This window comes from Theropithecus gelada, chromosome 9, assembly GCF_003255815.1.
Source record: "Theropithecus gelada isolate Dixy chromosome 9, Tgel_1.0, whole genome shotgun sequence".
NCBI classification, from domain to species: domain Eukaryota; kingdom Metazoa; phylum Chordata; class Mammalia; order Primates; family Cercopithecidae; genus Theropithecus; species Theropithecus gelada.
This window is the reverse complement of record NC_037677.1, coordinates 88,195,098-88,216,509: the sequence shown is the minus strand read 5'-3', so window position 1 is coordinate 88,216,509 and position 21,412 is coordinate 88,195,098. Positions and strand designations below refer to the sequence as shown.

Below are 21,412 nucleotides of genomic sequence, written 5' to 3'. Positions count from 1 at the left end.
CATCTAAGGCTCTTTTAAATTCTTCGACTAAATTTAACATGCTTATATCATGAAGTGAAACTACTATATATTAATGTAATTCAAACGATCTAAATTTCAGAATGAAGCAAGGTTAGTCCCAACTTAAATTCTAGATTCAAGCTAAAGTACTTGCACCAGCTTTTCTCTTACACTACTACTTTCCACCCCAACTTGTGTGTGTGTGTGTGTGTTTGTGTGTGTGTGCGTCTAAGGCTTCCCGCACCCAGCCTAAGTCAGATTTCAGTTCTCCCAAACTTGCCTATTTCCAGTTCTAGTCACTCCAGAAACTTGGTAATGATTGGCTATTCTGATAAACTAACTAATGCTAATGTGTGAAGGTCCTGTTAAGTTACTCCTCCGAAATTACTTCCTTGTATTTTACAAAGTCCTTCAAGACCTTAACCCAAATGGAACTCGCAAGAACGAAAAATTTTGGAGATAACTGACCTTTTAAATCATAAGGTCTATCAACTACTTCCCCTACTCTTTCTTGTGTGTAGAGGCCTTCTAGGGTAACAAGACCGGAAGTTGGTACAGGTATTGTTGATACTGTAAAACAAAACAAAGCCAAAACCCCAAACCACCCCCCACCCCCGGCAAAAAAACAAAACAAAAACTTCCAGTGAGTGTGGCACGCTCACCCCACCCCAATCTCCTCAGTCCCCACTGGAAGAGAGCGAGATCACCAGGACCTGAGCCCTGGAGAAAGGTCGGGGGGCGGAGGAGCACTGGTTTCAGGCCTGTGGGCCCCGGGTGCGCAGGTGGGTGTCTGGAGCGAGGCGAGGGAACGCTGGCCCCGGTTACCTGCGGCGAAGTGCAGCGGGGTAGATTTCCTGCCCGCCGTGTCGCGGCTGTTCACCTTCTCAGGCGTCACCAGCCTCTTGACTCGCTCCACGTCCCCGTTGCGGCACGCCTCAAATAGCTCTCGGGCGGCCGGCTCCATGGCCTCGGCCGCCGCGCTCGCGGAGGCCGCTCCCCCGCCGGCGCAGCGGCGACCCGACATGATCCTGGCCGCCGCCACAGCCAGCAGCAGCGCCAGCAACGGCAGCAGGAGCCCCGGCCCCGCGAGCAGGAGGGCGAGGCCCCCCGGAGAAGACGCGCTCAGGGCCCGGGCCGCTCGGCTCCCTGCTGTCACCGGATCCGGCTCAGTCCCATGGCCGCGCCAACGCGCACCCCTCGCTTGGCTCCCTGCCCCCCGGCTGCCCCGCAGCGGCTGAGGCAGCGCGAATCCACCGTCCGAGACCTGAAGCGACGCGGCGGCGGAAGCTGGCAAGGCCCCTCCTGCCAGCTCCGCCAAGCCCTGGGAGCGCACGTGACGTCGTTCTGCGCGTGCGCAGTGGCCGGGCACCGGCCGGGCAGGTTTCGGCGAGCGGGGCGCCAAGAAGGGTTTGTGGGAAATGTGAGGCGAGAGGCTTCGGCGTCGGGAGAAGGGGCTTAGTCCCACCGCCATGTTTGCGGTGGGTTTTGCTGAAGCCAAACGATTCTACATATTGTCTTTTTTTTTTTTTTTTTTTTTTAAGCCCTGGGCTTTCCAAGCTGAACTTCGTCGCTAGCATTACACTGAAAAAGAGCACTTGAAAGTTTTGCTCTGTTCTTGCATATGCTTTTGGAAGTCTTAGTGTGGAAATTGTCCGTAGTTTCAGCTTCCACATCCCTTTCTCCTGGGAGATTTCTTTTCCTTTTTTTTTTTTTAACTGTGTTTCTTTTCTTTCCTCCGCAACTGCTTTGTTGTTGCTGTTTCTTGTAAACCACTTATCAAAAGTGAGGTAGTTGCCGTTTAATTAGTTTGGATGAACTGCCCCAAAATAAAGGAAATCAGAAGAGTCATGAAAGTTGACTCCAGTTGGAGGGATGGCTGTGATCAATTACTCTTTCCACAGTAAGTTACTAGCTCAGGATTGATTAGAGGAACTTTTTGTAAATCAATATTGTACCCGACATGCCTAAAGTTTGGATACACTGAGCATAGGCATCTCCAAGAAAGTTTTCTGAGTTGTAATTTTTTCTTTGACCAACAAACCAAAGAAAAGCACATACTTGATTTTTATGGTTAAGGTAGTGGTGAAGTTTTACACGATAATTCCCCACGACACCCCCTTGTCTTAAACTGAAGGAAAGGTATGCATATACGTACATTTTACTTGCAGAAGATGATACATGTTGACCTTTGGCATTCTGAAAAGCATCCCCCCGCCACCTGCTACCTTAACCTGTTTTTCAGGAAATCCAGTTTTTGTTGGGGAGTGTTGACTCACTACAGTACTAAAAGAGAATGTACACTTTTTTGAACATTTTTATGCATATGAAATTGAAGTTATGGTGCTTATCAATAAAATGAACATGCATGAACGTATCTAGGACTAGAACACTACCAATATGATTGCGTTTATTATTTTTCTTCTCATAAATCTGCTATGGTGATCTATAATCAGTGAGAAGTTGAAATCACCGTTGTAATTGTTTTGGGGCACCACAAACCACACCCATAGAAGACAGCAATCAATCAATAAATATGTGTTCTGATTGCCCCACTGACAGGCTATTCTACCATCTCTCTCCCTCCCCTTGGACCTATCTGTTCCCTTACACAATAATACTGAAATGAGGCCAGTTAAGAACTCTACAATGGTTTCTAGGTTTCAAGTGAAAGGAAAAGTTGCATATCTCTCACTTTAAATCAAAAGCTAGAAATGATTCAGCTTAGTGCAGAAGGCATGTTGAAAGCTGAGATAGGCCCCCTTGCACCAGACAGCCAAGTTGTGGATGCAAAGGAGAAGTTTTTGAAGGAAATTAAAAGTGCTACTCCAGTGAACACATGAATGATAAGAAAGTGAAACAGCCTTACCGCCAATATGAGGAACGTTTGCGTGGTCTGGATAGAAGATCAAACCAGCCACAACATTCCCTTAAGCCAAAGCTGAATCCAGACCAAAGCCCTAACTCTCTTCAATTTTGTGAAGGCTGAGAGACCTGAGGAAGTTGCAGAAGACGAGTTAGAAGCTAGCAGAGGTTGGTTCATGAAGTTTAAGGAAAGAAGCTGTCTTCATAATGTAGAAAGAAGTGTAAGGTGAAGCAGCAAATGCTGATGTGGCAGCTATAGCAAGTTAATTAGAAGCGGGGTCCCCATCCTCCGGCCCTTGGACCGGTACTGGTCCCTGGCCTGTAAGGAACAAGGAAGCACAGCTGGAGAAGGTGGGGGGGGGCGGGGTGGGGATGGGCGGGGAGTGAGAATTACCGTTTAAGCTCCGCCTCCTGTCAGATCAGCAGCAGCATTAGATTTTCACAGGAGCGCAAACCCTATTGTGAACTGCACATGTGAGGGATCTAGGATGAGACTCTAATGCCCTAATGCCGGATAATCTGAAGTGGAACAGTTTCATCCCCAAATCATTTCCCCGCCCCGCCCCCACCATGCCCCTCCACCGCCACCCCTCAGTCCGCGGAAAAATTGTTTTCCATGAAACCAATCCCTGGTGTCAAAAAGGTTGGGGACTACTGATCTAGAATATATAGCTGAGGTAATTGATCAAGGTGGCTATACTAAACAATACGTTATCATTGTAGATGAAGTAGCCTTCTATTGGAAGATGCTGCTGTCTAGAACTTTCATACCTAGAGAGAAGTCAATGTCTGGCTTCGGAGGATAGATTGACTTTCTTGTTAGGGGCTAATGCAGCTGGCGACTTTAAGATGAAGCCAGTGCTTATTTACCACTCTGAAAATCTTAGGGCCCTTAAGGATTATGATAAATCTATTCTGTCTGTGTTCTATAAATGGAATAACAAAGCTTGGATTATGGCACATCTGTTTATAGCATGACTTACTGAATATTTTAAGCCTACTGTTGAGACCCATTTATCAGCAAAAAAAGATGCCTTTCAAAATATTACTGCTCATTGACATTGTACCTGGATACTCAAGAGCTCTGGTGGAGATGTACAAAGAAATTGATGTTGTTTTCATGCCTGCGAACACAACATCCATTCTGTAGATGGATCAAGGACTACTTTCAACTTTCAAGTCTTATTATTTAAGAAATACATTACATAAGGCTGCAGCTGCCATAGATAGTGATTCTTTTGATGGACTTTGGTGAAGTGAATTGACAATCTTCTGGAAGAATTCACCATTCTAGATGCCATTAAAATTCATGGGAGGAGGTCAAAATATCAACATTAGTAGGAATTTAGAAGAAGCTGATTCCATCCCTCATGGATGACTTTGAGAGATTCAGGAGTTCACTGGAAGAAGTAACTACATACGTGGTGGAAATAGCAAGAGAACTAAAATGGAGCCTGAAAACATGACTGAATTGCTTCAATCTCATGATACAGTTTGAACAGAGGCTGGGTGTGGTGGCTCCCCAGCACTTTGGGAGGCTGAGGCAGCAGGATTACTTGAGGCCAGGAGTTTGAGACCAGCCTGGGCAACATAGTGAAACTCCATCTGTATAAAAGATACAATTTAAAAAAGTAGCTGGATGTGGTGGGGTGCACCTGTAATCCTAGCTACCTGGGAGGCTGAGATGAGAGGATTGCTTAAGCCTAGGAATTTGAGGCTGTGGTGAGCTGTGATCATGTCACTGCACTCCACTACAGCTTGGGTGATGGAGACCCTGTCTCTGAAAACAAACAAACAGAAAAACCAACTTGAATGGATGAGGAGTTACTTCTTATGGAGCAAAAAAAAACCATTTTTTTTTTTTCAGATGGAACCTACTCCTGGTGAAGATGCTGTAAAAGTTGTTGAAGTGACAACAAAGAATTTAGAATGTTACATAAACATAGGTGATAAAGCAGTAGCAGAGCTTGAGAGCATAGGCTCTATTTTTTTTTTGTTTGTTTTGCCATTAAGTTTTAACACCCAAATAGACTCTAATTTTGAAAGTTCTGTGGGTAAAATGCTTTCAAACAGCGTTGCATGCCACAGAGAAATCTTTTGTGAAAGGAACAGTCAATTTATATGGCAAACTTCATTTTATCTTCTCTTAAGAAATTGCCATAGCCACCCCAACCTTCAGCAACCATTACCAGTTAGCAGCCCTTAATATCATTGAGGCAAGACCCTCCTACTGCAAAAAGATGACAAGTTGCTGAAGATTCTGATGACTGTTAGCATTTTTTAGCAACAAAATATCTATTTTTAATTTTTAAATGGTTTGAATTTTTAATTTTTGGGGTACATTGCAGGTGTATATATTTATTGGGTATATGAGATATTTTGATACAGTCACTCAAGGCATAATAATCATATCAGGGTAAATGGGGTATCAGTCACTTCAAACATTTATCTTTTGTGTTACAAACAATCCAGTTATACCTTTTAGTTATTTTTAAATGTACAATTAGATTGTTATTGACTATAGTCACTCTGTTGTGTTTTCAAATAATAAATTTTATTCATTCTTTCTAATTATTTTTTGTACCCATTAAACATCCCCCACCTACTTCCCTTCTCAGCCTCTGGTAACCATCATTCTACTATCTCCATGTGTTCAATTGTTTTAATTTTTAGCTCCCACATAAGTGAGAATATGAAAAGTTTGTCTTTTTGTGCCTGGTTTATTTCACTTAATGTAATGATCTCCATTTCCATCTATGTTATTGCAAATGATAAGCTCTCATACGTTTTTTATGGCTGAATAGTACTCCATTGTGTATATGCACCATGTTTTCTTTATCCATTCATCTGCTGATGTACACTTAGGTTGTTTCCAAATTTTGGCTATTGTGGACAGTGCTGCAATAAGCATGGGAATGCAGATATCTCCTCAATATAGTGATTTGCTTTCATTATGGTATATACCTAGCAGTGGGATTGCTGGATCATATGACAACTATATTTTTAGTTGTTTGAGGAACCTCCAAACTGTTCTTCATAGTGGTTGTACTAATTTACATTCCCACTAAAAGTGTATGAGGGTTCCCTTTCCTCTATATCCTTGTTGGCATTTGTTATTGCCTGTCTTTTGGATAAAAGCCAGTTTAGCTGAGATGAGATGATATTTCACTGTAGTTTTGGATGAGCAAAGAAAATGTTTTTTACATTTCTCTGATGATCAATTATGTCAAAAACCTTTTCACATGTCTATGAACCATTTGGTTTTTGAGACAGAGTCTCACTCTGTCACCCAGGCTGGAGTGCAATGGCACGATCCCGGCTCGCTGCAACCTCTGCCTCCTGGATTCAAGCGATTCTCATGTCTCAGCCTCCTGAGAAGCTGGGATTACAGGTGCCTGCCACCATGACTGGCTAATTTTTGTAGTTTTAGTAGAGACGGGGTTTCACTATGTTGGCCAGGTTGGTCTTGAACTCCTGACCTCAAGTGTTCTGCCCGCCTTGGCCTCCCAAAGTGCTGGGATTACAGGTGTGACCCACTGTGCCCTCCTCTGTTTGCCATTTGTATGTCTTCTTTTGAGAAATGTCTATTCAGATCTTTTGCCCATTTTTAAATCAGATTATTGGATTTTTTTTCCTTTTGAGTTGTTTGAGCTCTTGATATATTCTGGTTATTAATCTTTTGTCAGATGAATAGTTTGTAAATATGTTCTCCCTTTCTGTGGATTGTCTCTACACATTGTTGATTATTTCCTTTGTTGTGCAGAAGCTTTTTAACTTGATGTGATCCCATTTGCCCATTTTTTGCTTGGGCTGTTTGTGCTTCTGGGGTATTACTCAAGAAATCTTTGCCCAGTCCAATGACCTGGAGAGTTTCTCCAATGTTTTCTTTTAGTAGTTTCATAGTTTGAAGTGTTAGATTTAAGTCTTTAATCCATTTTGACTTGACTTTTGTATATAATGAGAGATAGGGGTCTAGTTTCACTCTTCTGCATATGGATATTCAGTTTTCCCAGCACATTTATTGAAGATGGTGTCCTTTCCCCAATATGTGTTCTTGGCACCTTAGTCAAAAATGAGTTCACTATAGATGTATGGATTTATTTCTGGGTTCTCCATTCTGTTTCATTGGTCTATGTCTGTTTTTATGCCACTGCCATGCTGTTTTGGTTACTCTTGCTCTGTAGTATAACTCGAAGTCAGGTAATGTGATTTCTCCAGTCTTATTCTTTTTGCTCAGGATAGCTTTGGCTATTATGGGTATTTTGTGGATCCGTATAAATTTGAAAATTGTTTTTTTCTACTTCTGTGAAGAATGTCATTGGTATTTTGATAGGGATTGCACTGAATCTGCAGACTGCCTTGGGTAGTATGGACCTTTTAACAATATTGATTCTTGCAATCCATAAACATGGAATCTCTTTCCATTTTTTTGTGTTCTCTTCAATTTCTTTCATCAATGTTTTCTAGTTTTCATTGTAGAGATCTTTCACTTCTTTGGTTAATTCCTAGGTATTTAATTTTATTTGTAGCTATTATAAATGGGTTAATGGGATTACTTTCCTGAATTCTTTTTCAGATTGTTCACTGCTGGCATATATAAATGCTTCTGATTTTTGTATGTTGACTTTGTATCCTGTAATTTTACTGAGTTTTGTTTTTTGAAACAGGGTCTCACTTTGCACCCAGGCTGTAGTGCAGTGGTATGATCAGGGCTCACTGCAGCCTCAATCTCCTGGGCCCAAGCAATCCTTCCACCTCAGCCTCCTGAGTAGCTGGGACCACAGGCATGCATCATCATGCCAAGCTAATTTTTTTTTTTTTTTTTTTTGGAGATGGAGTCTCCCTATGTTGCCTAGGCTGATCCTGAACTCCTGGGCTCAAGCAATCCTTTTGTTTTGGCCTCTAAAATGTTCAGATTACAGACATGAGCAACTGCACCCAGCCAACATTACTGAATTTGTTTATCTGTTCTAAAAGGTTTTTGGTAGTCTTTAGAGTTTTCAAAATATAAGATCATATAATCTGTAAACAAGGATTATTTGACTTCTTCTATTCCAATTTGGATACTCTTTATTTCTTTCTCTTGTCTTATTGTTCTACCTAGGACTTCCAGTACTATGTTGAGTAACAGTGGTGAAAGTGGGCATCTTTGTAGTGTTCCAAATCTTAGAGGAAAGTCTCTCAGTTTTTCCCAATTCACTATGATGTCAGCTGTGGGTCTGTCATATATATAGTATTTATTATGTTGAGGTAAGTTCCTTCTATATCCAGTTTTTGAGGTATTTTATCATAAAAGGATGTTGAATGTTACCAAATGCTTTTTCAGCATCAGTTGAAATGATCATATGCTTTTTGTCCTTCATTCTGTTGATATGATGTATCACATTGATTTGCATATGTTGAACCATTCTTTCATCCCTGGGATAAATCCCACTTGGTCATGATGAATGATCTTTTAATGTCTTGTTGAATTCGGTTTACTAGTAATTTTGTTGAGGATTTTTGCATCAATGTTCATCAGGGATATTGGTCTGTATTTTCTTTTTTTGATGTGTTTTTCTTTTTGGTATCAGGGTAATACTGGCCTTGTAGAATGAGTTCGAAAGTATTCCCTCCTCCTCTGTTTTTTGGAATAGTTTGAGTAGGATTGGTATCAGTTCTTCTTTAAATATTTGGTAAAATTTAACAGCGAAGCCTTCAGATCCCAGGCTTTTCTTTGCTGGAAGATTTTTTATTATGGCTTTGATTTCATTACTTGTTATTGTTCTGTTCAGGTTTTGGATTTCTTTATGATTCAATATTAATAGGTTTTATGTGTTTAGAAATTTATCTATTTCTTCTAGGTTTTCCAATTTATTGGCATATAGTTGCTCACGGTAGCCTTTAATGATCCTTTGAATTTCTGTGGTATTAATTATAATGTCTCATTTTTCACTGCTGCTTTTATTTGAATCTTCTCTCTTTATTTCTTAGTCGGCTAAAGATTTGTCAATTTTATCTTTTCAAAAAATCAACGTTTTGTTTCATTGATCTTTTGTGTTGCTTTCTTCATTTCAATTTCATTTAGTGCTGCCCTGATCTTTATTGTTTCTTTTCTTCTTCTAGCTTCAGGTTTGGTTTGCTCTTGCTTTTATAGTTTTTTTTTTTTTTTTTGAGACGGAATCTCACACTTTCACCCAGCCTGGAGTGCAGTGGCATGATCTCTGCTCACTGCAACCTCTGCCTCCCGGATTCAAATGATTCTCCTGCCTCAGCCTCCCAAGTAGCTGGGATTAGATGCATGCGCTACCGTGCCCGGCTAATTTTTTGTATTTTTAGTAGAGACAGGATTTCGCCATGTTGGCCAGGCTGGTCTCGAACTCCTGACCTCGTGATCCGCCTGCCTCGGCCTCCCAAAGTGCTGGGATTATAGGCGTGAGCCACTGTGCCCGGCCGCTTTTATAGTTCTTTAAGGTGCATCATTAAGTTGTTTATTGGAAGTTTTTCTACTTTTCTGATGTAGGTGCTTACAGGTTTACATTTTTCTTGATACTACTTTTGTTTTATTCCATTGTTTTTGGTATGTTGTGTTTCCATTATCATTTGTTTGAAGAAATTTTTCAGTTTCCTTCTTAATCTCCTCATTGGCCCACTGTTCATTCAGCTGCATAGTGTTCAATTACCATGTGTTTGTATAGTTTCCAAAATTCCTCTTGTTATTGATTTCTAGTTTTATTCCATTGTGGTTAGAGAAGGCAGTTGATATTATTTTAAATTTTGAATGTTTTAAGACTTGTTTTGTGGCCTAAGATATGGTCTATCCTTTAGAGTGACCCGTGTGCTGAGGAAAAGAATGTATATTCTGCAGCCATTAGATAAAATGTTCTGTCAATGCGTATTAGTTCCATTTGGTCTATAGTGCATATTATGTCTGATATTTCTTTGTTGATTTTCTGTTTGGATGATCTATGCAATGCTGAAAGTGGGGGTGTTGAAGTCTTCGGCTATTATTGTATTGGTATCTATCTCTCTAATAATATTTGCTTTGTATGTCTGGGTGTTCCAGTGTTGGATGCACATATATTTACAACTGTTATATCCTCTTGATGAATTGACCCCTTTATTATTATAAAATGACTTTCTTTGTCTCTTTTTATAGTTTTTGTCTTGAAAACTATCTATTTTCAGTCTGTATGTGTCTTTATATGTGTGAAGTGTGTTTCTTACAGGCAAATTGTTGAGTTTTGTTTTTTAAATCCATTCAGCCACTCTACGTCTTTTGATTGGAGAGTTTAGTCCATTTACTATCAATGTTATTGACAAGTAAGGACTTATTCCTGCCGTTTTGTTATTTGTTTTCTGGTCTTTTCCTCCTTTTTTTTTTCCTTCTTCCTGTCTTCCTTTTAGTGAAGCTGATTTTCTCTGGTGGTATGATTTAATTTCTTGCTTTTCACTTTTTGTGTATTCATTGTATGTTTTTCGATTTGAGGTTACCATGAGGCTTTCAAATAATATCTTATAACCCATTATTTTAAACTGATGATAACTTAATATGGATTGCACAAATAAACAAAACTAAGAAAAACTCCACACTTTAACTTTGTTCCTCCTTTTAAAAAAATTTTTTGTTGTTCCTATTTATATCTCATTGTACTATATCTTGTAAATTTATTGTAATTATTATTTTTGATCAGTTCATCTTTTAGTCTTTCTACTTAAGATATGAGTATTTTAGCTTTTTCCGCCCGCTCCCCCCTCCCCGCCCAGCGCCGCCCCAGCTGCACCGCGCTCACTCCGAGTTTCGGGCTCCTGCTAAGCTAGCGCCGCCCTCGTCTCCCTTCAGTCGCCATCGTAATTATCTACCCTGACCTCATCAGCTAAGATGAGATGTTCTCCGACAACTACAAGATCCGGGCTGTGCCTGGAGGTGGAGGGGAAGATGGTTAGTAGGACACAAGGTAACACTGATGACTCGCTTATTGGTGGAAATGCCTCCGCTGAAGGCCCCGAGGGCGAAGGTACCTAAAGCGCAGTAATCACTGGTGTGGATATTGTCATGAACCATCACCTGCAGGAGACAAGTTTCACAAAAGAAACCTGCAAGAAGTACATCAAAGATTACATGAAATCAGTCAAAGGCAAACTTGAAGAGCAGAGACCAGAAAGAGTAAAACCTTTTATGACGGGGGCTGCAGAACAAATCAAGCACATCCTTGCTAATTTCAAAAACTCCCAGTTCTTTATTGGTGAAAACGTGGATCCAGATGGCATGGTTGCTCTATTGGACTACCGTGAGGATGGTGTGACCCCATATATGATTTTCTTTAAGGATGGTTTAGAAATGGAAAAATGTTAACAAATTTGGCAATTACTTTGGATCTATCATCTGTCATCATAACTGGCTTCTGCTTGTCATCCACACAACACCAGGACTTAAGACAAATGGGACTGACATAATCTTGAGCTCTTCACTTATTTTGACCATGATTTATTTGGAATGGAGGCTTTGTTTTTAAGAAAAACGTGTCATGTAGGTTGTCTAAAAATAAAATGCATTTAAACTCATTTGAGAGAATGCCTTTTAGTTTAAGGCATAGTTAAACCAAATTCATCCTGTAGTGTTCCTGGAGGAGCTAGAGCCTGGTTGTAAGCTACTACTCATCAATTAACTTTTACTTCTGGGACTGGAATATAAAAAAGAATCAAAGGTTTTGATTGTGAGTTGCAATAAAGGGAAAGACCATGCTCATAGCAGTGCCAACATCTGAAGTGTGGAGCCTTACCCATTTCATCACCTACAACGCAAGTAGTTAACTGCAAGAGATTACCAAGAGAATAAAAAGAGACTCATTCAGTGGATAAAAAAAAAGATATGAGTATTTTATACATCACAATGACCCTGTTTTTTCTGTGTACTTACTATTGCCAGTGAGTTTTGTAACTTCAGATGATTTCTTTTTTTTTTCAGACGAAGTCTCACTCTTGTTCCCCAGGCTGGAGTGCAATGGTGTGATCTCAGCTCACTGCAACCTCCACCTCCCGGGTTCAAGCAATTATCCTGCCTCAGCCTCCTGAGTAGCTGGGATTACAGACGCCTGCCACCACGCCCGGCTAATTTTTGTATTTTAAGTAGAGATGAGGTTTCACCATGTTTGTCAGGCTGGTCTCGAACTCCTGACCTCAGGTGTTCCGCCCGCCTTGGCCTCCCAAAGTGCTGGGATTACAGGCGTGAGCCACCGCGTGTGGCCTCAGGTGATTTCTTACAACTCATTAACATCCTTTTTCTTTTTTCAGATTGAAGAACTTTCTTTAGCATTTCTTGGAGGACAAGTCTGTTGTTGATGAAATCCCTCAGCTTCAGTTTGTCTAAGAAAGTCTTTATTTCTCCTTCATGTTTGAAGGATATTTTTGCCAGATATACTAATCTAGAGTAAAAGGTTTTTTTCCTTCACCACGTTAAATATGTCATACTACTTTCTGCTGGCCTATAAGGTTTCCACTGAAAAGTCTGCTGCCAGGAATATTGGAACTCTGTTCTTTCTTTCTCTCTCTTTCTCTCTCTCTCTCTCTTTCTTTCTTTCTTTCTTTCTTTCTTTCTTTCTTTCTTTCTTTCTTTCTTTCTTTCTTTCTTTCTTTCCTCTTTTTTCTTCTGCTTTTAGGATCCTTTCTTTATCCTTGACCTTTGGGAGTTTGATTATTAAATCCCTTTAGGAGTCTTGTGTTAAATCTGCTTGTTGTTCTATAATCATCTTATACTTGAATATTAATATCTTTTTCTAGGTTTGGGAAGTCCTCTGTTATTATTCCTTTGAATAAACTTTCTAGCCTTATTTCTGTCTCTGCCTCCTCTTTAAATTCAATAACTCTTTGACTTGCACTGTTAAGGCTATGTCCTAGGTCTTGTAGGTATGCTTCATCCTGTTATATTCTTTTCTTTTTTGTCTCTTTTGGCTGTGCATTTTCAAATAACCTGTCTTCAAGCTCACCAATTCTTCCTTCTGCTTTATCAGTTCTGCTGTTAAGAGACTCTGATTCATTCTACAATATGTCAATTGCATTTTTAAACTCCAAAATTTCTGCTTGGTTCTTTTTAATTATTTAAATGTATTTGTTAATTTTATCTGATAGGATTCTGAATTCCATCTCTTGAATTCATCTTGAACTTCTTTGTTTCTTCAACGCACTATTTTGAAGTCTCTGTCTGAAGGATCACATATCTCTGTCTTTCCAGGATTGGACCCTGGTACCTTATTTAGTTTGTTTGGTGAGGCCATGTTTTCCTTGATTCTTGTGAATGTTTGTTGGTTTCTGAGCATTGAAGAGTTAGGTATTTATTGTAGTATTTGCAATGTAGGCTTGCTTGTACCCACCTCTGGAAGGCTTTCCAGGTATTCAAAGAGACTTGAGTATTGTGATCTAAGTTTTTGGTCACTGCAACCATATCTGCATTAGGGGGGACCCCAAGCCCAGTAACAATGTGGTTCTTGCATAGTCACAGAGGGACAATGTTGGTGATCTTGGATAAAATCTGGAAGAATTTTCTGGATTATCATGTAGACACTCTTGTTCTTTGACTTCCTCCCAAACAAATACAGTTGCTCTCTCTGTGCTGAGCTGCCTGGATCTAGGGGAGGGGTGATCTAGGGGAGTGTGATCACCACCACTGGGACTGCACTAGGTCAGACCTGAAGCCAACATAGCACTAGGTCTCACCCAAGGCCCATTGTACCTACTCCTGGGCTACTGCCTATGTTTGCTCAAGGCCCTAGGGCTCTATAGTCAGCAGACGGCAAAGGCAGTTAGGCTGTGTCCCTCCCTTCAGGGCAATGAGTTCCCTTAGACCCTAGGTGGGTCCAGAAATGCTGTCTCAGAGCCAGGGTCTGGGGTTGGAAACTCGAGATAGGTACCTGGTGCTCTATTCCACTACAGCTGAGCTGGCACCCAAACCACAAGACATAGTCCTTCCTACTCTTCCCTCTCCTTTCCCCAGGCACAGGAGTCTCTCCCCTCAGTCACCACCAGCACAAGCCCATGAGGAGTACTCCCACACTATCTTCGATGTTCCCTTAATGCCCAAAGGCTCTTCAGTCAGCTGTGGTGAATGCTGCCAGACCTGGGACTTACCCTTTAGGGAAGTGGGTTCCCTTCTGTCCCAGGGTAGGTCTAAAAACACCTGCCAAAAACCAAGGCCTGGAATCAGGAATCCCATGAGCCTACCACTTGGTGCTCTACCCCACTGTGGTTGAGCTGGTATCTAAGCTGCAAGACGAAGTCCCTGTTACTCTTCCCTTTGCTTTCCTCAAGCAGAAGGAGTCTCTCCTTTTTGTCATCACGGCTGTGAATGTGCTGGGTCACACCACAAGTCAGCACATCTGAGAGTCTCACCCAAGGCCCATGGTGTGTTCTACCTGGTTGCCGCTGCTGATTATTCAGGGCCCAAAGGCTCTTTAGTCAGCAGGTGGTGAATCATGCCAGGCCCGAGTCCTTCTCTTCAAGGCAGTGGGTTCCCTTCTTCCCAGGGTGTGTCTAGAAATGCTGTCTAGGAGCTAGATGCCTTAGGACTCTGCCCAGTACCCTATCTTACTGAGACTGATCTGATATCCAAGTCGCAGGACAAAGTTGTCTTTACTCTTCCCTTTCCTCTCCTCAGACAGAAGGAAGGGCTCACTTTTGAAGCTGCAAACTATGCTGCCTGGGATAGGGGGAGTGGTGGTGCAACCATTCCCTTAGCTACCTTGGCTGTGTCTCACTAGGTTGCATGTCCCTCCATGTCCACTGGCTTCAAGCCCAGCACAGCACTATGACTTGCCTAGGAGTTGCAGTCCTTATGGCCTAGACTGCCTTTCAAGTTTACTTAGAACCGCAGGGCACTTTAGCCCATGGAGGTGAGGCTTGTGGAAACTCAGGTTCTGACCCCTGGGATGCATGATTTCCCTCTGGCTAGGGCTCATCTCAGTGCTGCCTCCGTGGGTGTCAGCTGAGTTCTGCACAGTGTTGACAGCACTGAGTTCCAATGCAACATCCTATAATTGCTGTACTCTTCCTGACCCCTAAGCACACAGATTCTCTCTCTGTGCACGAGATGGGAAAGGGGTGGTGTCAGCAATTTAAGACTGTCTTTCCTACCCTCTTCAGTGCCTCTTTCAGAGATATGAAGTTAAAAACCAGGTACTGTGATAACTCACTTGATTTTTGGTTCTTATGGAGGTGCTTTTTTCTGTAAATAGTTGTTAAATTTGGCGTTTTTCTGGGGAGAATAATCAGTGGAAGCATCTGTTGCCTCCTCCAAATATTTTAAAATTAAGGTATGTACATTGATTTTTTAGACATAATGCTATTGCACAGTTAATAGACTGCAGTATAATGTAAACATAACTTTTATGTGCAATGAGAAACAAAAAAAAGTCATGTGATTTCCCTTTATTGTAATATTTGCTTTATTATGGTGATCTGGAACCAAATTTACAATATCTCTGAGGCATGCCTGTACTTAAAAATGGTTAATACAGAGCCTGGGCAAGATAGTCTTTACAAAAAATAAAAACATCACCCAAGTGGGGTGGTGTGTGCCTATAGTCCCAACTACTCAGGAGGCTGAGATGGGAGGATCTTCTGAGCCTAGGAGTTTGAGGCTGCAATGAGCCATGATGTCACCACTACACTCCAGCCTGGGTGACAGAGTGAGATCCTGTCTCAAAAAAAAAAAAAAAAGGCGAATATGGTTTAAAAAGAAAAGCAAATAAAATCAAGTATCTTAGCCTGTTTGTGCTGCTATAACAAAATCCCTGAGAGATTGGGCAATTTATAAACAATATAAATTTATTTCCCACAGTTCCAGAGTCTGGGAAGTTCAAGATGTTGGCAAGATTGGTATTTGGTGGGGGGAGGGGAGTTGGGGGAGGAGAAAGGGATGGTTAATGAGTACAGAAAAAAATAATAAGGTCTAGTATTTGGTAGCACAACAGGGTGACTGTAGTTAATAATAATTTAGTTGTACATTTAAAAATAACTAAAAGCATAATTGGATTGTAACACAAAGGATAAATGCTTGAGAGGTTAGATACCCCATTTTCTATGATGTGATTATTATGCATTGCATGCCTGTATCAAAATATCTCATGTATCTCATAAATATACATACCTACTATCCACAAAAACTAAAAATAAAAAAATAAAAAAGACTGATGTCTGTTGAGGGCTGCTCTATGCTACCAATATGGTGCCTTGTTGCTGCATCCTCTGGAGGAGAGGAGCACTGTGTGAAGGTGGAAAGACAGAACAGTCCCTTCAATCATGTTAATACCATTCAAGAGGTTAAGATTGATCATGACTTAATCACCTACCAAATGCCACACCTCTTAATACTGCAGCATTAGGGATTAAGTTTTAACATGAATTTTGGATGCAATAACATCATTCAAAACACAGTAATATCTTTTCTTATGTTTATGGTCTATTTGTATTTCCTTGTGGTAAAATGCTTATTTTTTTTTTTTTGCCCATTTTGGTGTTATGTTGTTTATCTTTTGCTACTGATTTGTAGGCATTTTGTATCTATTTTGGATATTAATCTTGTATCAGTTGTATGTGTTGAAAGATATCTTCTCCAAGTTTGTAGTTTGTTTTTTTACTTCCCCAATGAAAAGATGTCTGAATATCTTTTATAGTACAAATATAGTTAAATTTGTACATCCTTTAATCAAGAGTTTATTTATGAATTCTCCCTTACCTCAAGGTTGTAAAGGTATTATATTTTCTTCTAAAAGTTCAAATTTTTGCTTTTACCATTTAAATTCTTAATCTTTATGGACTTGATTTTGGGTTATAGTGTGCTATTCAATTTCTTTTATTTTTTCCCCAGGAGAATAAAAAATAGTCCTTGTACCACCTAGTAAGTGTTTCCTCATTTAGGAAGAGAGCTGCAGTGCCACATCAAGCTTCCATATATTCATAACTCTGTTTCTGGACTCTATTTCATTCCACTGATTGATCTTTGATCTATAGATTCTTCCTCCTATACCATACTATCTTAATACTCTTTATAATAAGTTTTGTTATATGGTAGGGCAAATCTTCCACTATATTCTTCTTTGATTTTCTTGAGATATTGATCTCCCATATAAATTTTGGAATCAGAGGCTCAGGTTCTTTGAAAACCCCATTTGAATGCTGACGAGACTTGCACTGAATTTATAGTTCACTATTGTGATTTTAAAGATATTGAGTCCTGTCATCATTGAACATGGCATATCTCTTCATTCATTTTCTTCTTTAAAGAATTTCAGTAAAGTTTTACAGTTTCCTTCACATAGGTCTCACACCTCCTTCTTTTATTGCTATAATAAATGGTAAAAAAACAAAAGTATGGCTTATCAAACCAGTGTAAAATATATTTTTGAAGCACTTTGATACATTTTAATTTGTACTGGATATTAGATGATATTAAGGTATTAGAGTTAATTTGATTAGGTTATATGCTAAAATTGTGTTCATTATGATAAAAATGAAAAGCCTTCATTAGAAACTCATATGCATTTACTGGTAAGGTGACATGACATTTGTTTAAAATAGTTTATCTGATATAATGTCACTATTTTCAATTTTAAGTAGTTCATTTAAAAAGTTGGGGGAGATGAAAGAAGAATGGCCAAGTGTTGATAATTGTTGAAGCGAAGCTGGGTAATGGGTGTGTGAGAGTTCATTATACTATTCTCCCAATTTTTGTGTATGTTTGAAAAGTTGTATAATAAAGACTTTAACATTATATTTTTGAATTATTTTTTGGTGGGGTGTAGAAATTATATATTTTATATATATATATATGTGGAAGGGAAGGGATTGTTTCATATATAGAGAGAGAGAGAAAGGGAGAGAGAGCGAGCGAGCCATTTTGCCAAACTCTCTCATTGTTTCCAATAACTTGTCTATTGTTTTGGGTATTCTAGACAGTCTTATCGTCTGTGAATGTGAATATGTGGAAAAAATTTCTCCTTTTCCAATGCTAGGCCTTGCTGGGTTGGCTAAGACCTCAAATATAATATTGAGTAAAAGTATTAACGTTGGGCATGCTTGTCATGTTCTGATTTTTTAAAAAACAGCTAAGTTTCACTACTGAGAATGATGTTTTTCTTTTTTTTTTTTCTGTTTTCTTTTTACTATAGCGAGACCCTCACTCTGTTGCCAAAGGTGGAGTGTAGTGGCGCCATCATAGCTCACTGCAGCCTTGAACTCCTGGGCTTAAGTGATCCTTCTACTTCAGCCTCCCTAGCAGCTGGGACTACAGGCATGTGCCACTATGCTCAGGTTTGATGTTTTAAAAAAACATTAGCTTTGGTAATGTTTTAGTAGTTATGAATAGATGTTGAAACATAATCAGATGTTGAATTTTATTAAATGCTTTTTTTCTTTTTCTTGTTTTTTTTTTTTTTTTTTTTTTTGAGATGGAGTCTCTCTCTGTCACCCAGGCTGGAGAGCAGTGGCGCCATCTGGCCCACTGCAACCTTCGCCTCCCAGGTTCAAGCAATTCTGCCTCAGCCTTCTGAGTAGCTGGGATTAAAGATGTGCGCCACCATGCCTGGCTAATTTTTGTATTTTTAGTAGAGATGGGGTTTAACCATGTTGGTCAGGCTGGTCTTGAACTCCTGACCTTGTGATCTGCCTGCCTTGGCCTCCCAAAGTTCTGGGATTACAGGCGTGAGCCACCGTGTCCAGCCTAAATGCTTTTTTTCTACACTTATTGAGATGTGGTTTTTTTGTTGTTGTTCTTCTGTTCACATAATCAATTATGTTTACGGATATTCTAATGTCAAACCCAATCAATAATTTAATTTTTTTCCACAAAGTAAACAATGAACCCAAAGAATTGTTCAGAAAAATTCTACCAAACTGTCATTGAATAGATTATTCCAATCTTGTTCAAACTCTTCCAGAGACTAGAAAAAGAGGAAATGCTTCCTAAGTCTATGAAGCTAGTATAACCCAAGCAGACAGAAAGAAACAAAAAAGAGAAATTACAGGCCAATTTCACTCATGAACATAGATGTAAAATTCCTGAATAGAATAGCAGCTAACAGAATCCAGAAAAGATTGTGTGGAACCAGTGGGTGCTTGCAGCAAACACCCTAAACAAACAAACATACAGCAAATAACTCCAGGGGTACTTATACATATAATTAAAGCAACTATAGGACTGACTCTGACAAGTAGTTTTCTCAACTTTAAACAGAATACTTTCCCTTGCCAACATTCATTTTTCTCTTCATTATAAAGGGAATTGAACAGCTTGGACTCGGAGACAGTGAGTTAAAACAGAAATAGGAAGGCGGCAGAAAAAGACTATACCAGATTGAAATGTGTTGGATATTCATATCCACCCAGCACCTCAGAATGTGGCCATGGAGGATGGAGACAGAGATTGGAGTGATGCATCTTCAAGCCTAGGAACACTAAGGATTGCTGGCAATCACCAGAAGCTGGAAGAGGCAAGAAAGTGTCTTTTCCTAGAGCCTTCAGAGAGAGCGCAGCCCTGCCAACACCTTGATTATACGCTTCAAGCTTCTAGAATTGTGAGAGAATAAATTTCTGTTGTTATAAGCCACCTAGTTTGTGGTCTTTTGTTATGGCAGCCCTGGGAAACTAATAAACATGATAGTACTGGGAAGTGAGATGCTGCTGTGGCAAACACCTAAAAATGTGGAAGTGGCTTTGGAACTGGGTAGTGGGTAGAGGCTGGGAGAATTTTTAGGTGCATGCCAGAAAAAGCCTGGGTTGCCTTGAAGAGATTGTTGGTAGAAGTATTGAAGTTTAAGGAGCTTCTGGTTAGGGCTCAGAAAGAAGGAAGGAGAGCTATGGAGAAAGCTTCTGTTGTGTTAAGGCATATATATATTACCTCTAAAAGAATGTTTCTAGAAATATGAGCGATAAAGGTGCTTCTGGTGAAGTCCCAGATATAAATGGGAAACATATTCTTGGACACTAGAGAAAAGGCAATCCTTGTCATAAAGTGGCAGAAAACTTGGCTGAATTATGCTCTACTGTTTGGTGAAAAGTAGAACTTGTAAAAGAAGAACTTGGAAATTTGACTTAGGAGATTTCCAGGCAAAGTATGAAAGGTGCAGCCAGATTTCTCTTTGCTGCTTACAGTAAGATGAGAGAAGAAAGAGATACATTGAGAAATGTACTGTTTAGGAAAAAGAAACCAAGAGTTGATCATTTGGAAGATTCTTACACTATCCAAATAGCATGCTATGAAAAAGGGCTAAGGTGCAGCAGACAGCTGTTTGCTGTAGACATTAGGTGTGTGATTTAGGGATCCAATCAACCATCTCAGTAACAGCCTGCAACAAAGATGGGGTTATCCAGGAAGGACCCATGGAGCACCTTGATGTCTAACAATGTGAGACTCCTTGACATTTGTGAAAGACTTACAATGTTTTTGAGAATTTTATACCAGCAGAAACACTGCCAGCCTGGACTGAAAGGGACAGAGACAAGACAAAGTGAAGGAGGAATGACTTTTGAGGGCAGAGCCACGGATGCAGAGGTCAGAGAGAAAGGAGTTCCTGCCACAGAGGGCCCAGAGGACATAGCATCAAGCCATAAAGGATTACTCTCAGGCTTTGAAACCCAAGGGAATTTACACTGCTGGGTTGTGAACTTGCTATAGACAAGTAAGTCCTTCATTTCTTCCAATTTTTTTAGTTTAGGAATGGGAATATCTGGCCTATGCCTGTTCTATCAGTGTATTCTAGAAGCAGGGAACTTGTTTTCTAGTTTCACAAATCTATGGATGGAGAATAATTTTGCCCTGAGATGGACCATACCCAGAGTTTCACCCATACTTGATTAAGATTATATAGGTAATGATATTTGAAACTTTACTGGGTGGATGTTTAGCAGAGATTTTGAATTTAGAGTTAATCCTGGAATGGGTTAAGACTTTTGAGGATATGGCGATGGGGTGAATGTATTTTGTGCATGGGATGGGTGTGAGTTTTGGGGAAGCAGAGGGCAAACTTTACTGGGTTGAATAGTGTCCCTCCCAAATTCATATCTACCTGGCACCTCAGAATGGGACCTTATTTGGAAATCGGATCTTTGCAAATGTAATTAAGATGTATATTAAGATGAAGTCATATCAGATTAGGGTGGGCCCTAAATGTAATCACTGCATTTATGATTACATTGAAGGAAAAGGAGAGGGCACACAGGGAGAAACTCATGTGAGGATTGCTGGCAACCGCTAGAAGCTAGAATAGGAAAGGAAGAATTCTGCCATAAAGTGTTTCAGACAGAGCATGGCCCTGCTGACACCTTGATTTTGAACTTTTCTTTTCTTTCTTTTTTTCTTTTTTTTTTTGAGAGACGGAGGTTTCGCTCTTGTTGCCCAGGCTGGAGTGCAATGGTATGATCTTGGCTCACCGCAACCTCCGCCTCCCGGATTCAAGCGATTCTTCTGCCTCAGTCTCCCTAGTACCTGGGATTACAGGCATGCACCACCACGCCCGGCTAATTTTGTATTTTTGGTAGAGACTGGGTGTCTCCATGTTGGTCAGGCTGCTTTCAAACTCCC

General features: G+C 40.2%; 1 protein-coding gene, 1 long non-coding RNA gene and 1 pseudogene across 4 annotated transcripts in view; 2 read left to right on the top strand and 1 right to left on the bottom strand.

Annotated features, from left to right (window-relative positions):
* Window positions 1-1,392, bottom strand: part of TNKS2 (tankyrase 2) — a 67,420-nt gene extending 66,028 nt beyond the window's left edge. The window contains exon 1 of one of the 2 annotated variants that reach the window (XM_025395589.1): window positions 826-1,392. In XM_025395589.1, the coding sequence (XP_025251374.1) occupies window positions 826-1,024 (199 nt within the window). In that variant the 5' untranslated portion in view covers window positions 1,025-1,392. The remainder of the gene's footprint in view (window positions 1-825) is intronic. The other variant, XM_025395588.1, reaches the window with a different exon arrangement.
* Window positions 1,393-1,402: 10 nt separating this feature from the next.
* LOC112631107 lies at window positions 1,403-19,434 on the top strand. The gene is made up of 2 exons (XR_003121070.1): window positions 1,403-1,900; window positions 19,111-19,434. It is a non-coding gene; the product is annotated as an uncharacterized LOC112631107 (long non-coding RNA).
* Window positions 10,699-11,700, top strand: LOC112631106 (annotated as a pseudogene). The gene has a single exon (XR_003121069.1). The product of XR_003121069.1 is annotated as a translationally-controlled tumor protein pseudogene (transcript).
* Window positions 19,435-21,412: the final 1,978 nt, after the last annotated feature.